The sequence below is a fragment of the Anas platyrhynchos genome, chromosome Z (assembly GCF_047663525.1).
Source record: "Anas platyrhynchos isolate ZD024472 breed Pekin duck chromosome Z, IASCAAS_PekinDuck_T2T, whole genome shotgun sequence".
Taxonomy (NCBI): Eukaryota; Metazoa; Chordata; class Aves; order Anseriformes; family Anatidae; genus Anas; species Anas platyrhynchos.
Genome location: NC_092621.1, coordinates 12,032,773 through 12,052,852, shown reverse-complemented (window position 1 = coordinate 12,052,852; position 20,080 = coordinate 12,032,773). Strand labels below are relative to the sequence as shown.

General features: G+C 40.1%; 1 protein-coding gene across 2 annotated transcripts; it reads left to right on the top strand.

Annotated features, from left to right (window-relative positions):
* The first annotated feature begins 395 nt into the window (after window positions 1-395).
* On the top strand, window positions 396-18,771 carry SLC45A2 (solute carrier family 45 member 2). 2 transcript variants are annotated; one of them, XM_038170508.2, is made up of 7 exons: window positions 409-1,316; window positions 2,441-2,614; window positions 5,524-5,840; window positions 9,642-9,785; window positions 10,425-10,548; window positions 11,507-11,712; window positions 14,687-18,771. In XM_038170508.2, the coding sequence occupies exons 1-7, from the start codon at window positions 878-880 to the stop codon at window positions 14,909-14,911; spliced, it is 1,629 nt and encodes a 542-aa protein (XP_038026436.1). In that variant the 5' UTR covers window positions 409-877; the 3' UTR covers window positions 14,912-18,771. The 2 variants fall into 2 exon arrangements, with proteins under 2 accessions (XP_071887463.1, XP_038026436.1); XM_072031362.1 differs by lacking the exon at window positions 11,507-11,712 and having other exon boundaries at window positions 396-1,316; window positions 14,687-14,852.
* The last annotated feature ends 1,309 nt before the right edge of the window (window positions 18,772-20,080 follow it).

Sequence of the window (20,080 nt, the reverse complement as noted above, 5' to 3'; positions counted from 1 at the left end):
GTAGAATCAACGTTGTCAAACTTACTTTACAGCACACCCAGGTTTTGACCCAATATTTGCTGAGGTCAATATAAAAACTACTGCTAAGTTCAGCATAGGTTGGCTCAGCTGCCTGTGTCAGGTGGCTGACCTAAAAGGAATGGGGTTTGGTGTGTCACTATAGATTTCTTCTAAAACCTTCTGTTTTCTTGCCAAAAGTTTATGTGGCAGGTGAGACTGTTTCAAAACAAAACAAAAACTAAGTGATCCTGATACCCCGTTGTTTTTTAGAAACCAAGAAAATAATCAGTTTATCGAGGGTGGCACAGAGCAGATGCAATAAAATATTCAGCAGTTGCTGTTTGACAGACTTCTGTCAAGCTGTGTGTCTGTCACCAGCAATAGAACAATAGGTAGGCTCGCTTATCTTCATCAAGTGCCTCGAAATCCTTTTCTGGATATGTGATTATAGATTTATATTTGTATTTTTCCCCCTCCTACAGGAATTCAGCCCTCCGGCGTGCGGGTTGTTTGCTGAGTGGAGAGATGAGGGCTCTCTATTCCTGGTGTCACCGCTGTCTTGCAGCAGCAAGAGGAGCAGATTTGTGCCGGGCTGATCCTGCGCCGTGCCCATGTGATGTATGCTCCCGTTGTAGGCATGTTTCACGCTTCAACAGTAACGCTTTAGTCCTGCTTTGCAGACATCCAGGAGGGCAGATCTGCTAATGTTAACGCTCATCCCCGCCCCCTTCCTTTCATAACTTGTGATCGCAGAGCCATAAAAGTATGTGAGTCCCTCCCCCACTGCAGACCAAATCCACCCGGCATATGACCCGCGCTCCATGTCAGCCAGAGCAGGCAGCACCGACTTGCCAGGCCGGGGCGAGTAACCAGAGCCATGACCTTAACCAAACAGAGCTTCCACAGGGCCCTTCCACCCTCTTCTGAGGTGGCCATGACCGACCTGGACCACACCAGAGGGAAAGAGAAGGCTATGCAGCAATCCGTGACCAGGACCGGGATGGTGGTACCGAAGAAGCGACCGACGGGAAGGCTGGTCATGCACAGCATGGCGATGTTCGGCAGGGAGTTCTGCTATGCTGTGGAGGCTGCCTTTGTCACGCCGGTGCTGCTCAGTGTAGGGCTGCCCAAGAGCCTCTACAGCCTGGTGTGGCTCATCAGCCCGATCCTGGGCTTCGTGCTGCAGCCCGTGGTAGGTTCAGCCAGTGATCACTGCACCTGTAGCTGGGGCAGGAGGCGACCGTACATTCTGGGTCTGGGCATCATAATGCTGGTAGGCATGGCTTTGTACCTCAATGGGGACGAGATGATCTCAGGTGAGTGAGGGGAATGTGCTGTGCTGACAGACAAAACTCATGCCGGTGTTTTGAATTGGAAAGAAAGGAGGGGTTCCTTTATTTCCCTGTAAAACTTGGGTGTTAACATTGGGTAGCACGTTACTCGGTGGCACTGAAGCAGCTGAGGAGCACTGCAATCTATGTTCAGCCCTAATGCTGCATGTTATGTGCCCTGTATGTACTGTTCTGTAGTTTGTGCATGTGATTACGGTATTTTGTATGTTGATGTGCTTGCCTGGTCGGTTCATACTCTGCTTGGGCCTAGAAAAGTTTTTAAGAACTAAAATCTACCTTATTAAGTTAAATGGTTTATGTTGTTTGTATGATGTAGTACAAATCTTAAGAGAATGTCTATTAGTCTGTATTTTAGATGGGTCGGCATTCAAATTTATCTGTAATTCATCTTTTAATGTAGCTTTAATTATTGCAGCACTTGCTTGGCTCAGGAATGTGTTATGCTGGTGAATAATACAAATCAGAACTCCTTCGAAACCCTGTTGCACCTGGAGTGTGCAAAATCAGATAGGAGTGATGTCCCCAGATGCTGTTTTATTTTAGCTTGATATCTAACTTCTCAAAGATTTGCTAGAAAGTCATCACTATCATTGTGGCTTGTGTCTCCTTCCTGTGGGGAGGAGCGTGTTTTCACAGATTTTTTCTCTGTTTCCGGATATTGCTGCTGTTGTATGTATGTGTAATCATTTACCCAGAAAGAGATGTTAGCCAACTCTTGACTGTCTATAACAGAGCAAGGGTGGAACAAAAGGAGTAAAACAAATAAATACTCCAAAATGCAAGTATTTTAGGCTACCAGAACATGCAATGGAAGTGCATAGAGTAGAGAAAGGCTAGTGATGCTCTCGATTGCAGAGCCTTGAGCTGCCAAGTTCCTGCTTGTGTATAAAAGTCAACCTAGCACATCTCAGAGCTACGCAAACTCAAAATATAGTTATCCTGCTTCTTAGATGTCATTCTGTTATGACTGAGCTCTCATGCGTAACAGCGTTGTTTAGATTTGGAGGTTTCTGGAAAGAAAAATGGGGTTTTGCAAAACATGACACTATTGCTGTCAGAATGAGGCTTTTTTTTTTTTCTTTTTGTAGCTTTCATCGATGGGAGAGACAAGCAGACGTGGGCGATAGTTGTTACCATGCTGGGAGTAGTGCTTTTTGATTTTGCAGCTGACTTTATTGATGGCCCTATCAAAGCATATTTATTTGATGTCTGCTCTCATCAGGATAAAGAGAAGGGTCTGCATTGCCATGCCCTCTTCACAGGTACTCAGATCCTTTATTTTTCTTCCTACTTTGATGGAGGGGAAGGCAGTTGCATGGATTTTATAATCACTCGGTGCTAATCTTGAATGAACTGATCATCTGATTCTGTGCTTCAGTCACGGGTCTTTTGTTGCTGGGTTTTCACTACTTCAGAGCACAGCAACTTGTGATTGCTGCTACAAGAATTCTGCTGCAGAAGGCTGCAGGCATAAACATTTACAGTAGTATAGCCACGGTTCAATTAAGGGTAATTAACTATTTAAAAAAAAATGAAGTAGAGTTTAGTCATTTTGTTCTGATTTTCTTCAAGTTTTTGGTGAAGGAAAAATTAAGAGAAGGATCTTGTTTCCTTGGTGTAGCACTTACAAATAAGTATTTTTGACTCAGCACATGACAGAGCAAGTAACCAGCAGTACAGCTGGTTTCTGTTCTTCGACAGTGCTCCAACATATGCTGCCCTCCACTTTAGAAATAGAAGTTTATGTAAAATCACTAACTTCCAGAAAATAAGACCAAGGGGTTCAGTCCAAAAACTTGCTTCATGTGATTGCCTTTAGACGTTTGAAAAGTTGCTGAGTTACGGAAGGAAAGAGTTCATGCAGTGCAGAAGGCTTTGCCCTGTGTTGAGGAAACAAACAGGCAATGCACATAAGGCTGCGCACCTGTAGTGTGACTTTGGAGGAGCTTCCAGCTGTGTCTGAGAGCAGTCACTGTGAAAGGTCTAGACAAAAAACAGGCTAGATGAGAAGTCATGCAGTCTGTATTGATGCAGATTTTTGTGGCATCTGAACCATACCAAGAGCAGAAGCACATGGATTCGGTGGTGGTTACCCCATTTGAGAGGGAGGTGTAGTAGCTATTGGCAACAGACAGATTTTGGATATACGAAATAGCTGCATCCTGGAACCTGGGCACAGATTCTAAGAGAACCCTGAAGCCACATGGGAATGAAGTCAGTATGAGCCATTAGAAACCCACAGACAACATTTTAATCAATCACTCATTTGGACAGAATGAGGAGTGAGACTCTAAGTCTCCTGCCTTCAGCAGAACTCTTTACTATTTTTCCTACTAAAAAGTTTTGATTTCTACATTCAGAGCTACTGAACTGATTCATTTGTGTGGTGAAAAGTGATGTAAGATAAATCACATTAAATGCAAGCAGAACAGATTTCTCCATATTATTTGGTCCAACACCTTGTCACTATATCAAGATCTTCTGTGCCTAAACCCATTTGGATGGGTAGTTGCCCAGCTGGAGATTCTGCAGCCCTCCCAAGGCAGCCTGCTCCAGCATTTCACTGGCCTTGCTGTTAAATGTTTTTCCCTAAAATCTAATCTTAATATACATTTCCTATAGTTAAAATATATTACTCCTTTTCTCTGTCTCTATTAAATACAGAAAGCATCCTTCCTTCCCCTTTTTAATTGCTTCTGTTTTATGTATTATTATCTTTCCCCTATTTAGTTCCTTCTTTTTACATTAACTATCCCCAAGACTGCTCTCCAATTTGTCTTTGCCATTTTTAAAGTTCAAACATGAAACTGGATAGCTTGCAGATATAAAACTGAGACAAGTAGAAGAAAGACTGCACATACCCAACACACAACACACAGACTGTGCATTCCAATATCATGATTACTTTTTGTCAAAACAGTATGCAAAAAAGACCTCGAGCATCAAGCATTAACTGCTGTGCAAACATTTAGTGTAAGTTTTCTTCCAAAAGATATTAACAGCTTAATTGTTTTTCATTAGAAAAGCAATGATACAGTCCCCATCCAGTAGGGCACAAGGAAGGAGGGCTGTGATCAGACCCAAGAGGGAAATAAGTACAGAAAGCCCAGAATGGAATGATAATGACGTGGTGTTTAGGCGAAGCATACGTGGTTCTTGTTACCTCTGTTACTTTTTGTTGGACAGAATGGTTCTGCCGTGCATTGTCTCCAGTTCTCCTAAGCAGAGGAGCAGAAATACATCCAAGTCCTTCAGATGCTTCTGTGCTGGGTCACTTCCACATCCTGCAGAACCACCTGGTTAACGAGGTGGCAGGACTGTGCAAAGCTGCCTCCCCTGCCAAAGCTACGTGCTGGATGTAACAGTGTACACTTGTACCTTGTGCTTCTGAAACAGCTTGCACTCTCATCAGAAAGAAGGAATTGTAAAACAATAGACTGAATTCTTTTTTTATTAACTTTGAGACACAAGATAGAGTAAACAGTAAAATGAGAAGGCTAAATTTTCTGAGATGGGGAAGCTCAATAAGAGGAATTTCTCATTTATATTCGTTCCTTTTTGTTTTCCTTTCCTAGTGGAGAGGTACTTGGATTTTGGTGATTACAAAACAACGGGTTTTATTTCATTCCTTTCCTAAAAAAACAACACAAACAAACAAACAAGCAAACAAAAAACAACATGGAAGCAGTATTACTGTTCAGATTCTGCTGTATAAAGTACATTTTACAAAGTCTGAAGTACAGATAGTCTTGATGTAATAGGAAAATTGTTTTTTCTATGAAGTTTCAGAAAACACATGTTCCAGTAGAGTTTTATTTTGTGTTACTCACTGTTTCAAAGAAAAGACAGCTTCAAAGAAATGTTTCTGAATCATACAGAATATTGGCTGGCAAAGAGATGGAGGTCCATGTTGCTAAATATTTGGGTCTTTTTTTGAGAGCTCCATCCACCAGAACCAAGGATATTTTCCAAGAGACATTTTGGTAACTGCTCATATGTGTGAATAGCTCAGTGTTCCACTTCCTTGTGATTCTTTCCACGTATAATGATATCTGAAGGGTGTTTATTCAATCATTACTAGAGGGAATCACATGTTGAGGGTATTGTGTGCTGTTTGTTTATTTTGTGAATACCAGTAGATTTTTTCCCCCTTTTTTTTTCCCCCGTGTAGGCTTAGGAGGAGCCCTGGGTTACCTGACAGGTGCTGTGGATTGGGGTCAAACCGTACTAGGATATTCCTTAACATCGGAATTCCAGGTGATTTTCCTCTTGTCAGCCTTGGTTTTCCTAATCTGCCTTACTGTACATCTGCGCAGTATTCCTGAAGTCCCGCTCAGATATAACAAAGAAGAGACAAGGTTATTGTTGGAAGTGACTGACCCCAGGAAGTATAGCTCCATAGAGGAAATCAGGAATGGATACATAGCATGTACTGAAATAAATGCTGCAGCAAAACCAAAGAAGCACGCTGCTACATCATGTACAGAGGTAAGTGCAGAGATGATTTTGTAGCCCATATCATTCCATCCTTGGAGACCAACAGCCTTTTAATTAGCTAATGCTGACTATTTAAAATATACCCCTTTCACACACACGCTCAGTAAAAGAATCCTCCACCAGGATGCAGCATCAGTAGAAAGTCTGCTTTCTTTTCTTTTTTTGTTATTTGTAAAGTATTTCCAGCAAGACAGATGGAGACAGACTAGTCCTGATGCTTTGAACAGTTGGCAGGGATGAGGGAGAACCAGATTCAAGTTTCCACCCTTAGTCAGTTTCTTGTATCCTCCTCATCTGAAATTTGTCAAGAGGATATAATTTGTCCTTCAGTCCTGGCAGAATTAACAACACATTGTGGACAGGAGCTACAGACCATTAATCTTTGATATAAATGTGCAACTCCCGTTGATGTCAACACGCTTCCACATTTAGTACATATGAAGAGTTAGTTCCCTGGTCTGATAAACATTTCAGTTATGCTACTGCTCGGTATTTCATTGAGGATTTATTGATGGTGTTGATTTGTTTGAAATTGCTACTTAAGCAACAGTGCGACGTCACTTCCAGGGTTTTAGTTTTATTCTGAAGTGATGGTGTAGCTGTGCCTTTGACAGAATTCTAGGTGGGAGAGAATACCCTGTATTTGCAAGTAATCACTGGTATTTTGTTCATGCTGAATTCTTATGAGAGATAGCTTCAAGCTAAGGCAGCAAAGAAAAGGTGAACCTACCTGAAAAATATCTGGGGAACACATTTATAGAATAGTCTTAGGAACACGTAGTGGTTTTCACTGTTTTGTTGATGACTTTTAATGTGGAAATTCTTACCGCCCTTTCATGGTATCCTAGGTATGCAAAGGTTAATATATATGTTTGGTTCCTAGTATGGCAGTAAGTAATGAAACAGTTGGCTGTTTTAATTTCACTTCTTATCTCTTGGCATTATGTGTATATATCCCTGACACAATTCTTAGGAAATAAGCTAAAAATTAATGAGAACACACAGATGATTTTAAGTTAGAAAACCCGAATTCATATTTAAAGTACCAATATAATGGATTTATTATCTTTTACTATTTAACACTTGTATTCTAGCAGCACTTGGTAATCGCAACCCAGATAAGAATATTATTATAGCAGACACCACACAAAGCCAGAATAAAAGATGCACACTGCCTGGTGAGGATGCCAGACACACGGTGAGGGACTGGCAGCAAAGCAGTAGTGTCAGGAGAATATGGCTAGCACACTGCAGTGTTTTCCCCGTTTCCCTACCTCAGGCCAACCTGAGCAGACAGCATCCTTCAGCAGCACAGTTATCTCTGAGCATCCTTCAAATTGTCAGAGACACTCTGTGTCATTGACTGGGCAATGCAAGCTCCAAAAGAAAGGAAGGGCAATGAAGAAGAGAGGGGGCTGGGCTAGCCTCTTGCTTGGCAAGAACTAATACCAGTGAATCAGTAGCATCTGACACCCGAAGAAAAATTCTGTCATGCACTGCAGGCCAGCTTCTGCTGTTGCCTTTCTTTCTAGGATTTTAGCTGGACAGCCCATCAGATGCTCATTGTGCTTTGATCTGTCTCATGTTTGTTTGATGTGCCTGGGCTTGTGCAAATTCTGGACACTCTCACTACCGCAGTGGTCTGCCTCCTGTGGCACATGTTTTCTGAGTTCATTCATCACTGTAATTACTTCCTTGAATAAATGGTTTGTCTTCCTGTTTTTCTGTGTCTCTTTTTTCACCGCAGGCATCATGGCCGTATTTCTTCTAAATTAAGGGCTATGCTCTTACATACTAATAGCGTCCATGGTTATTAATGAGATTTGACCTGTTATGGTATGAACAGAAATCCAAAAATATTCTTCTCTTGTTCTTTATTTTGATGCCAAATTACTCCGGATCTATGGCCATAAAGCTTGTAATATGAATCCTTATGAATCAGCCTTGAGTTGTAGCAATTTTGTAGAAAAAATGATTAGGTATTGTGAGATTTTAAATGATTGTGCATTGGAGGGCACTAAACATATGTATTAAACATTTCTGTTTCCGTTTCTACTCTTTAAAATATCTAAATAGAAAGAAAGCATGTCTAACTGTCAAATTATTATTTGGAATTACTGCCCCTTTAATTTCCCTGACCGTATCCTAATACCTTGAAAATACCTTAGAAAGCCTATTTTGAAGAACTTTGTGGAAGAGTTGAACAAATTATATAAGCTAAGTCAAACAATAGCAATTATCCTTGAAATGACGCTAATGAGTTAGTGTGGAACTGCCTTGTTTTGTTTTTTGTATAATTATAGTTGAATAGAATGATTACTCTGTTTAAAATACAGTTAAAAGAGACAGTGATACTGAGAGAAATTCCAAGGGATTTAGACAATATGCAGTTCAAGGTAAAAGTCAGTGACTTGAATTTTGGCATTCCTATGAGGATTAAAAACCTCACACTGGAGCAATGTGTTTTCCAACTTTATATGTGGTGATTGTTCATAGATCAGCTTGCAGGATAACCTAGTTCAAAGGAAAGCAGAATTGCGAAAAGTAGCTAGAGCACTAAAGGAAGGAGAAAAGTTATCAGCTAACAGCAAATTGAAGACACAATTCAGCTTTCCAGCAATGAACATAACATTAAAGTTCATCCACATTTAGTGGCCATACAGCTTTCCTCACCACCTCTCCATTGTTGCCACCGAATATTGCTAGAGAAAACTGGAAGTGTTCCATCATGCACAGAATAGTATTAAAAAATAACATTTGTCTTTCTCTGAAAGTAAAGAACCATGCAGGAGCTTTTAAGTAGTAAGGACTCTACATGTATGTTGCAAATGCCTGACATCAAGCACACCTGAAGCACCGAAGAAATCAAGCGAAAGAGGTGATCTGACCTGATGTCTGTGACTGAAAACAAAACAAAATAAATAAATAAAAAAAAAAAAAAAAAAAAAGAGGTTTTGGGCACAGGGTTCAGACAAGGAAGAGGGAGATAAGGTAGGGCACTGAAGGTGGCAAGACTATTTGTTTTTCCATGTCAGTGAGATTTGTTAACCCATACCTATAATGTTTTTGATGTTGTATTCAGTTGTTTTGCCCATGAGGTGGGGGTGTTCAGGTGCTGGAGCTTACATTATCTGGACAATAGGGTTTTGGGTGGTGCTGCATCTCCTGTCATGTATCACCTCTTCTTGCCTCTTGAGGGGGAAGATGTAGTGGAAATTCCATAGTGATTATACACCAGAAGAGGTTAAGTTTCTTAGGGAACATAGGACATAGAAAGAGGAATGGGAACAAAGTCTCAGAACTGCAATACTCCGCAACTGATATACTTTAGTTCTGAGGAGATATTTTTGGGTTTCATTATTTTCCATGGCAGCTTTAAATCTGTGATGGAAAGCTAATTGTCTCGAGGAAATAATTCTTTTCATGTTTGTTTTCTTTTGTTTTTTGAGCCCCTGCTGAATGTGTTTTGGCAGAAAATTTTCACTTGGTTCTAGTGGTAATCAATAATTCTACTGCCTGTAACAACAAGCAGTGTTGCTACATCTCTGCTGGTGTACCCCAGCTCCCCAAGTCTCTGTGATCTTTCAGATGACTTTACTATACAATGGCTTTACAAGTCAAATATACAGTGAAGGACATTCAGTACTCAAGCAACCCATCCTAGCAATAACAAATAAAACACTTTGGAAGTTTAGCAATGAAAAGATACTGAGGCCTTCTCCATTTGCCGCCAGCTATTTTATTAGCTTTCAGGGCAATAATACAGTCTTATTGTTAAATACTTGCTTTTAGACTCAAAGGCGGATGACCCTTAAGTCACTCTTGAAGACGCTTTTCAGCATGCCATCCCACTATCGTTATCTGTGTGTGAGCCACCTGTTTGGATGGATGGCTTTCCTGTCCAACATGCTCTTCTTCACGGATTTCATGGGACAGGTAAAGGTGTAAAATCCTCTTGCTTTTCTTCCCTTGTAGCATCTCCTCCTCCACCAAAAAGAAACAAGATATTGTTACAAATCTGAAGGAATGTCAGTGACTCCCATCCAGTATGCCATGTTTCCTTGCCTTTTTTTGGTCTCTTTAAGTGAGAGGGAGTTTTGGTTTCCTGCAGTGTATATGAACACCTAAAAGAAAAATTTTGCTTGGCTGGATAGGGGACTGAATAAGAGAATGACTGATTGGAACGACGTATGTGCAGCATGAAAGAAAAAAAAAAAAGTAATTATAGATAATTTAGAAAATAGATGCTAAAGCAGGAAAGCAGAAGCAGAGAGAGAAGGAGAGTGGGAGATGGGACACTCAAAGGAAAAAGGGCAAATGAGTGGACAGAACAGAAAAAAATTGAGGGTAAGAAATGAGGACAAATCTGGTACGTGAGAGTCTGGGAGAAATGAGTGTGAAATCTGAAGAACTGCAAATGGATGATGGGGACGCTGCTTGAAAGATTTCTTGGGTGCTAATCATCACCCCTACCAGGGATGAGGCCCTGTCTTGAGTCCCATGTTATGGTAAGCAGGAGGTATTGTATACATGCAATGCATCCTTGTCTTTTGTGACCTCTATGGTCTCTTTCAGGTTGTATACCGAGGTAGTCCTTATGCACCTCATAACTCCACAGTTTACCTTACCTACAGAAGAGGCGTAGAGGTTGGATGCTGGGGGCTGTGCATCAATGCAATTTCATCCTCAGTCTATTCTTGTAAGTATCCAGGAATGTACTCCAACACTGTTTTAAATCAGTGTTTATACTGCTTTCAGTTTGCCATTGTTTAAAAAAATAAAGTGATGCCAAATATTTTTTTTTGCATGAAAACTTTAAGAAATATTACATTCTCAGCAGCGTTATAAATCTGTATCTTGACATGAGCAGTTCCTGTTTGGACCATGTGATGAGGGGTCACTTTAAGACTAAGGCATTGTGCTGCATATGAACTGACCCTAAACACTGAATATTATGCTAAAGGTAAATGTCAGAGTAAAATCGAAGCCGTGGTTATCATTCTGAGATGCTCTTTCACCTAGCAGACCTGTAGCATTAGGTTTTCAAAGGTCTGATGGTCTCTCCCCATCTGCATTTCTCACAAAATGACCTTTTCACAGTACAGTAGAAGTTCTTGCCAAAAAAATGAACCTTGCTCTCAAAAATTATGTGTAAATACTCTAGCACAGCTTCTCAAATAAATCTCACCATAGCTCTTACCCAGGATTTAAAAATTTCTTGCTATCCAAAAACTCAAATTAGGAGCATTTTGGGAATTGAAGTGAGCATCTAAAAGAAGCTTTCTCATTTGGAGCTTAACTATAGGCATTTATGTAGCACCTCTTTCAGCTCAGACAAGGGCTGATGCCAAATGTTCCTGTTGTAATCAAACAGCGGAAATGTCTGAGGTTGTCAATGGGGCAGTTCTTCCAGAATGGCTGTTAACTACTTCTTCTCAGAGCTTGGTTATGTCTGAATAAATGTATCTCCAGAGACAGTTAGCAGAAAGAAGTATTCTGCAGCAAGTTTATAACCACAGTAATTTAAGGCAACTTCCAAAATCAATACCTTTCTCCTTCATTTCATCTTACGAAATAAAACTCCTTAAAGGAATTCCCCAATGAAATGTGACTTATTCTGTTCTAGTCTCAGCAGCATTTTTTCTTTCTTTCCCCAGACCTGCAGAAAATCCTTCTGCAATACATAGGATTAAAGGGACTTTATTTCATTGGATACCTACTTTTTGGATTAGGTACTGGATTAATTGGCTTGTTTCCCAATGTCTATTCCACTCTGGCTCTGTGTTCCCTCTTTGGTGTCATGTCCAGCACACTGTACACAGTGCCATTCCAACTCATTGCAGAGTATCACAGAGAAGAAGAGGTAAGTTCAATGTCTAAAGAAGGATAAATCTGTTTAGTCTGTTTTGGCAGAACATTGGATAGAACTGGCAAACAGGTTTTAATTGTAATTTCAAACTATTTATGGTGACATATTATGAACAGAAAGTTTCTGACATAAAGATGTTCAAGACTTTATTAAACAACACTAATATTATTAGTTGTCATGTAGCTACATGACACCTCGCAGCTAATGTCCCAGCTCCAGGCTCTCCAAACAGAGTCCTGCATTGAGACAAATAATTATTTATCATCCCAGCTGAAACAAAGCCAGTCACAATACATGTTCAGGCAGGAAGAGGATAACAGGGCTCCAATTTGCATTGCTTTCAAAGACTGCCTTCCTGAGAATCAAATCTAAACCACTGCTCTGTGCACCATTGATCTCTCATCTGTGTGTGTATGCCCTTGTTTCTAAATGCAAGGGGCTCAGGCTGAGCAGCTGCCAAACTCAAATTACTTCAGGGAAGCATAGCCTCTTCATATTAGCTGAGGAGCTGACTTCTGAGGCCCTAAAGTTAATAACCAGGCTGTAAAAGCTGTCAGAAGTTTCAGTTAACTGCAAAGTCTTACAAAAAACTGTTAGCTGATAAAGATATGCAATTCAAGTATGAACAGCTGAACAGCTTTATGTAGTTCAGTAATAAATTGTACTCCACATTCTTGTTCTCCCTCTAAATGTCTGGGGTTGTTTTTTGGTCTTCCACAGCATGAAATCCTGTTTCCAAAGGAAATCTGGAAAAGCCTGCATTCCTTCTATCATGTTACTGGACACAGCAAGATCTTAAAGTCTTGTAAAGAGTTTAGCTCTTTAATGGAAAAGTTCTCTCAAATTAGTAAGAGAGCTGGAAACAAGAAGGATTAAGGAGAATTGGGAGGACTTAGGAAAAGTTCTCATTATGTCCAGTGACATTCGAAGAAATTAATATAGAAAGTGTTGAACAGTTGAAAAGCAAAAAAAAAATATATACTTGAGATCAGCACAGGACTAGATTAAGTCCATGAGAACATATCCTACTGTTCTATATGACTTCTAAGCATCATCACCTGAATGATGAGTACAAGAAAACCCTAAATTACTCTGTTGAATCCTAGGAGGATGTTTCAAGGTGAATAAATATTTCATAGATCCGATTCGCAATTTTTCAGTTAATTTCCCTGTTTCTTCCAACAGAAAACAATTACAATGCAGAATTTCAGAGGGATTTAACAAAAGACAGGGTCTGAACCCAGTTTGGGGTAGGATCACAACCCTAATCTTAGGCCAGCCAGCTCAGAGAAAGGGAGTAAAGTAGTTATAAGTAAATTATAGCCCATCTCTGACTCAGACTTGTTTCAAGATAGAAGTGAAATAGAATACGCTGAGTGTGAATGGACTTTGTACTTAATAGGCTTCAAATGTGAGTTGTGAGAGAACTGATTGTTTCTTGTTTGGTGTATGGTACTTGCTATGCCAGACGTTAAATGATAATTCTACGTGAGATCTGACATTAACAGAATTAGGTTTGTCCCAAACCTTCTATAATAGGAAAAAAAAGATAAGTAAAGAGGAAACATCAAGTGCAAGATCGTGTTCATTCACACATTCATATTATTGTGGTCAGAACTACTGACACATAGGAACCCTGGGCAGAGCACAGCAAAACAGTTGTAATTCCAAAGAAATTGTGTCTAAAATTGAAAATACTTCAGAGGAAAGGTCTGCATTATTCCAAAACAAAGAACAGACTTTTTCCCTCAGTATGCAGTCAACCAAAATCATGTGCTGGTTTTTAAAATGCTGCCCTTTCAATTCCTGTTCCATGCTGCTGTTCCCTGGGATCCAAATTCAATTTCATCTACGGGATTAGGAAGACACTGCCTCCAGTAATTTTGAGCTTTGGGTGGTAACAGCTCAAAAACAATATAACAGGTCTTGAAAAAAATATCCTAATCACAATCAAGAGCATTTGGATAGAGTCCAGCTCAGCTAGCACACAGCACAGAAACCCTCTGTGTATTACAAAGCAACTGTCTCCATTCAACTGCAAGAACAATAAATACGTAAACTTTTATGTAATTTTCCAATGAAACAGAGCAGTTGGCACATTGCCTGTGATCATGTCCAGTTCAGTTTTGAAGGTCTCCGTGGGTGGAAGCTCTACAACCTCTCTGGACAGCCTGTTCCAGTGTTCAGCCAACCTCACATGGTGCTTGTATATGAGATGCTCATATAGAATAAAACCTTTTCCTCTTCTATGTGTGTCATTTGAATGTCATAGCTGATAATGGCCTTCTGTAATGTAGAAGAATCCTAGTCTGTACATTCATTCTCAGACTTTTTTTTTTCAGAAATAAAAGCATTACAGTTAGATTTTAATAGTGAACTCCTTTATGTGCTTTGAGGCATAACTTCAGAGCACAAGAGCTCCATTACAACAAATTATGATCTGTATGTGTGTGGGACATACTATGTCTCAATACCCCCTGAGGCTGTCCTTACAGTTGGACCTGATGATCTTGAAGGTCTCTTCCATTCCTTTTCCATTCTGTCATTGCTAGATGATTGTATGATGCAGCCATGTGAGAGCTGGAGTGAAAACATCCTTGACAGGGTGTCCTGTACAGTGAATTTTTCTCCTTATATTAGTTTGCCAGAGCTCAAGTAGACCTGAACTTCAAGGAAAGGATTGGTTTTGCTGATCATTCTTCGATTCCTTCCTTGAAAGAAGGGGTAGAGGGAAAAGTTGGAGGTGGGAGAAAAGGGACAATTTGGAAAACTTACTATCACTTGTAAAATCTGTTTGAACTTTGTAACCTCTGTGGGACAGGCAGGAGAAGATGGAAAGGAAAAGGAGAGCTATTGGCTTGTTTTGCTGCACTTGAATGTCATGACAGTGCATCATTAGCTGAGAGGTGCAAGTTACTAGCAGTGTTTAAGTTCCCTTCCCTGAATCTTGTTTTTTGCTTATTTGCAGGTCCAGAGTCTGCAGGAAGATGAACAAGACACAGATCACAGGCGAGGGAAGGGCATTGACTGCGCCGCTCTTACCTGCATGGTCCAGCTGGCCCAGATCATTCTTGGTGTGGGCCTGGGGCTCCTGGTTAGTGTAGCTGGCAGTGTGGTCACTGTGATTTCTGCATCGATGGTGTCACTGATCGGCTGCTGCTTTGTTGCTTTTTGTGTTCGATATGTGGGGTAGGACTGCGTGAAGCAATTGGAAGAAATTCCCCTAGGGGAATGTTTTCTTTTTGGGTCAGTAGCACTGGTGTTCTTGCCATGCTGATGCTACTGGTACACCCTCCTCTCTTACCTGCTCGGAGCAGTTGCAATTCCAGAGCATCACTTATCTGCAAAGTGAAGACCTGGTAAAACTGGTTGCCTCAAGCCTCAGATTGAAAGTTTCTCTTTTTTGGGTGCTTTACTACTTCCTTCCTGCTGACCTCAGTGTATTAACACACTGTATTGTATGTGAAGACATGTCTGCCTGTGGTGTCTTGATGCCCTGCTTGAGAAGCCATGAAACTTACTATCAGTTTGTGGAAGTAGATGAAATGTATGATAAATTGAAGAAGTGATAAAAATGGACAGAGTTGGGATTAAAGTTGTTATTTATCTTGTTTTAAAAGTATCTTAAGTGTGGGGCTATATTCTTTGGTAGTCAAAAGCTGCAGGAGTATCAAACAGGTGTCATAAGCCATGGTGCTATTATGTCATGATTAGCAGGATCATTAAATGGTATATTAACCTCCTGGCTATCACAAAAGGAGATTTGGGTATGGAAGGTGGTTGGAATGTAAAAAACGTTGAAGCTTATTGTTTAAAAGCATAATACTAAAGCAATTATTTTATACTGGATCCTGCTGCTTGTTTACAAATGAAATGAAAGTACTGGCTGGCTTTGCCAGTTTTGAAAGTTTGGCTAAGGCTGCTCTGCAAATCCATTTTTAGGCACCTAAACAATCGATCTACAGGAAACGTGCAATTTTTTAATTCTTAAAAGTCTGTCCTCTTGACTTTGATACTATAATTGAAAAAAATAAACTTGGTGAAAATAAGAATTGTATTCATGGTGGTAAGCCAGTCAAACCTTGGCATTGGAAATAACAGTATTTACCTTAATGTAGTATCTGTTTTCTCTGTTTACCTGCATATGTCTAGCCTTGAGTGAAATGTTTTTTGTTCTTTACAGAATGCTCTAAGTCAATTCAGTTCTGCAAAGGTTGTCATGAATTATTGTACATATGTAACTCTAACCTCTACAGTCCAGTTATTTGTGTTTAATTGAGTATGGAGTTTGATTCCTATTTTTATTATATTGCCAGAGTTTCAAAGGCCCTTTGTTTGTGAAAGTGATATACTGTATTTATGCTATGCTTCCTCTATTCTGGAGATTGTCATTTGTTATGTTACGTGCTAAGCACCATGAAGCTATCCACTAATGCAATATTTTTAATGAATGGGGATACAGAGAAAGACTGCTGCCAAGTATGTTTTTATATACATGTTGCACATGAGCAGTCTTGACTGTTCAGCAAGCTAGCTGTTGAGCTCATCATCTCCTGGAGTAGCTCCACACAGTGTGAACTGACATCAATGCATGCAAATCATTGGATTTGAGCATGAGAAGCCCCTGCACAGGTACACCAGCTTCAGGTTTGTTTTTAAGAGTGTGGCAAGTCATTTATTCTCATGGGGAAAAAATAAATAAAAAAATACCTTATATAAACCCATTAATTATACCAAGCCTGTGAAAGCCTCAGCTGCCTTTTTGTGTCTGTCACCTCTGGAAGCCCCAAATGGGGCTCAGTTCATGGCAGACTGTACCTTTCTCCACAGCTCCTTCATCCTGCCTTGTGAAAAATACAAGTGTTATGGTTTCTTCTATTTTGTGACTCTTCATTAATCCTTCTCCTGTTATACTCAAGAAAGAGAAGAGCTTGTAAGAATTAACACCCTGGACTGTGCTTGAAACACTTTGTAGGTGCTGGGATGGCTGGAGCACAAGGGCCTCACCCAGGACAAAGAGGAGAAGGCCAAAAAATGAAGGATCAGTTCGCTTATTGCCATCATTAACTTGCATTGATGCAGCATCTTGCAGGAGGAGGAATTTTGAAGGGAAGAGCAAGACTTCTGTGGAGCCATAAAAATAAGGAAAGGGGGAGGCTATTTACTTTTGTAGGACGAGAAGACTCAAAGCACCATGTAGACCTGTGCTTCAGGAGCTGAGAATGGGTTAACTACATAAAGCTCTAATTCCAGTGTGAGGATGGGAAAGGAAATTTGCAACATTTACTTCTTTTTTTTTTTTTTTTGGTAACATTTTCTTTGAGGTTTAATACCATCAAAACATTAAAATTTGAACAGTCAGTGCTATCTCTGCTCTCTCACACAAAGGGAAAGCTGGCATTGATTCAGGCCAACGGAGTGACGGTAGGTCTGTAGCAACATAAGAATTGTGAACCTGAAAAGAGAAGGGAGATGTGACTATCTTAAACATCAAAGCTTTTATTTACAAGTCTGTTCAGAGAAAAATGTTTCAGGCACTCACATCATCTTTCTCATTATCTTTCCTTTTTTCAGATGAGTTGTGTGCTACAGAGCACACAACAGAATAGATTCAGCTTTTCTTTGACAGTCGTCCCATAAAAACATCCTATATTTGCTTCTAATGCTTAAAAGTAATGTCCAACTTAATGTGTCTTTGTCACAAGCAAGCAAAAAAATAAGTACAATTTGGAAAATTATTTAAAACAGAAGTATGGTTGTGCTTATTCTGAAGCAAAAAAATATATATTTCAGGTGTCTCTGGAAACAGTCAAAAATGTTGATTCATGACAAGAGAGAAAAAAAAGTATTTTTTTCAGTTACTGAGTTACATTACAGGCACTGAAGAAGCACATTAGTGCTACTAATTTAAGAAGTTCCACCTTTTCTGTCTTTCTACATTAGTTCAGGACTTCATTTGAGTTATCAGTATGATCAGTTTCTATATTTAATATCAGTTTCTATTGCAATTATGTGAGTTTGAAAGTTAGAAGGACCCTGGGTCTGATCTTTCTCATCTAATTTTGCTTCCATATACATAAAATCAAATAAATATCTATGTTGTGTCTCGGCAAACGATATATCTAGATGAAGACGCAGATATTTTGCAATAACCAGCCTTCCAGCTCTCCCACTTTAACAGAGCTAGTCATGGCAGAATGAAAGGAGGCAGGAAACAAACCTGCTGCCTTATCTTCCTGACGCTTTCCTTTTTCTTTCTCTGACAAGTGCCTGTCATTTCCTTCCATTTAATAAACTGGCCTGTCATGTAAGTAAAATGTTTTAAGAAGCTTTGATTCTCTTGTTTAGAGTACTTGCAGTATTAGTAATGTCACAGATGCTCCCACACGCGCACAATTTTCATTCTTTCTCGCGATTTCAAAAGATTTCTTTGACTTCCAAACAAGCAAAAAAGGTGGTTTGTGGGAGACACTTTTCTTCAAAATAAATTAGGTATCTCAGGATGAATCACAAAAGCCTTTGCCTTGGTACAACTCAGTTTTAGCATTGGTGCCTGCAAATCACCAGTCCCTGCAATGTGCCAAAAGACAGGGAGATGGTGATGTAAATAGGAGATGTGTTGATGCTGACATTTGATATTTTTGGACTGTAACTGAGTTGCTTCATGAAGGAAAAGGGTGGAGGTATCTGCAGTAAAATGTTTTCACATTATTTTTGACATGATAAAGCTGTACAAAAATTACCTACAAAACAGAGCTTTTCCATTTAAGTCTCCAGCATTCATTTCTCATTCCCTAGCTGCTCTACTTTGTTTATTTAAACAGCAAATGTTTGGGACCAGTTGTGCAAAACTAAACTCTGATAAAGGTTTCTTAATTCTGTTGCCTTCTATGCTGTATTCAATTTCATACATGCTTGTTTGGTTTACTCATGTTGTATTAATTTGTTGTATCACCTGAAGTATTTCTGCTTGAAAATGAACTTACCTCTCCATGTATTACTATTTTACCTGTGTATTAAAAGTAACGGCTTCATATCATGCAGGTCCACCAAACCAGAGAATACTGCCTCGTGTTGCTTTAGGTAACTACTTGCAGTAGCTAGAAAACAAAATTTCGTGCTCTCCACTATGGAGGGTGCAGTAGGCTGGGAGAAAATTACCCGAGACCAAGAATGCTCCAAGGGAAAGGGAATGGGTCTGCTGCCTTCCTAAGAGCCCAGCACTTCTTTCCTTCCCAAAGGCAGTGTGCTTGTTTGCCCCCCAGTGTTCAATGGCATTATAGCACTTCCCCAGGGCATGGGACCTGCCTTTCCCTATTGCTTTCTAACCCAAAGCCTGCCCCTCTCAATTTTGCCTTACTCTGAAGTTTCCTTATAGACGTGCCCTGCTGCAGTTAATTTCTCCCTCGTGTGTCTGCAACAAACGAAAATTTGCTTGCTACGAGCTGTAACACTGCACAACGCTGATGAAGACACATCCATACAGACACCGGGTGGTTGGAGGCCACCCAGGACTTGTCTAGCATCCAACTCATGCTAGGATCTGGCCTTTGAAGGCTTCAGCGCTAATGCCAAGAGTCAGACCAGTACTGCAGCTGTCCCCTGCTTGGCTGGCAGGTCAGTTTGTATGGCGCTGGTCCCCAGCAGCATTGGGTGGCAGGAACAGTGGTCACAGCACACAGGGAGGACAAGAGGCAGCATTCCCTGGCACCTCTGTTCTCAGGGCTCCTCTGCTCAGTAGGTGCTGAGGGGCAAAGTGTGGGGTCTAAGGAGTGGCAGGGGGAAAACTAAAAGGTCCTGGCAGTGATGCCTTTTGTTAGAGGCTGGGATGACTAACCTGGAGTTGTGTGCTTGGTGCAAAGGTATCCGAGAGGATTCCTTTTGTTTTTCAACATTGATTTTTTTTTTTTTTTTTTTTTTTTTTGTGAAAAAAAGAAACTGTTTTGCAATACAATTTTCAAGTTCTCAGATTCCAGAGACTTCAAGGGCTGAAGTAATTTTTTCTTAAATAAGTGCTGAAATTCTAACATCCCATTTGTCAAGCCTTTAAGAAACATATTTCAAATATTGTTAGATTGACATAACACTGTAAAACTTGGCAACAAAGCAGTTGTTAAAACTATGGTTATCTCTGAGAGAGGGAGAGAGAGATGGCATCTTATCAGAAAGTGTTTTTCTTTTCTGAATAGCATGCCTATAAATTCCTTTTGTAGTGTTTAATTTGCAATTACACTATATCAAGTGTACTCAAAATCCAAGATTTCAGTTATTGTGGTTAAACCCAGCAGGTAGCTCAGCACCACACAGACATTTGTTCACTCCTCTCCTCTCCTACCATGGGATGGAGAGAGATTTGGAAATA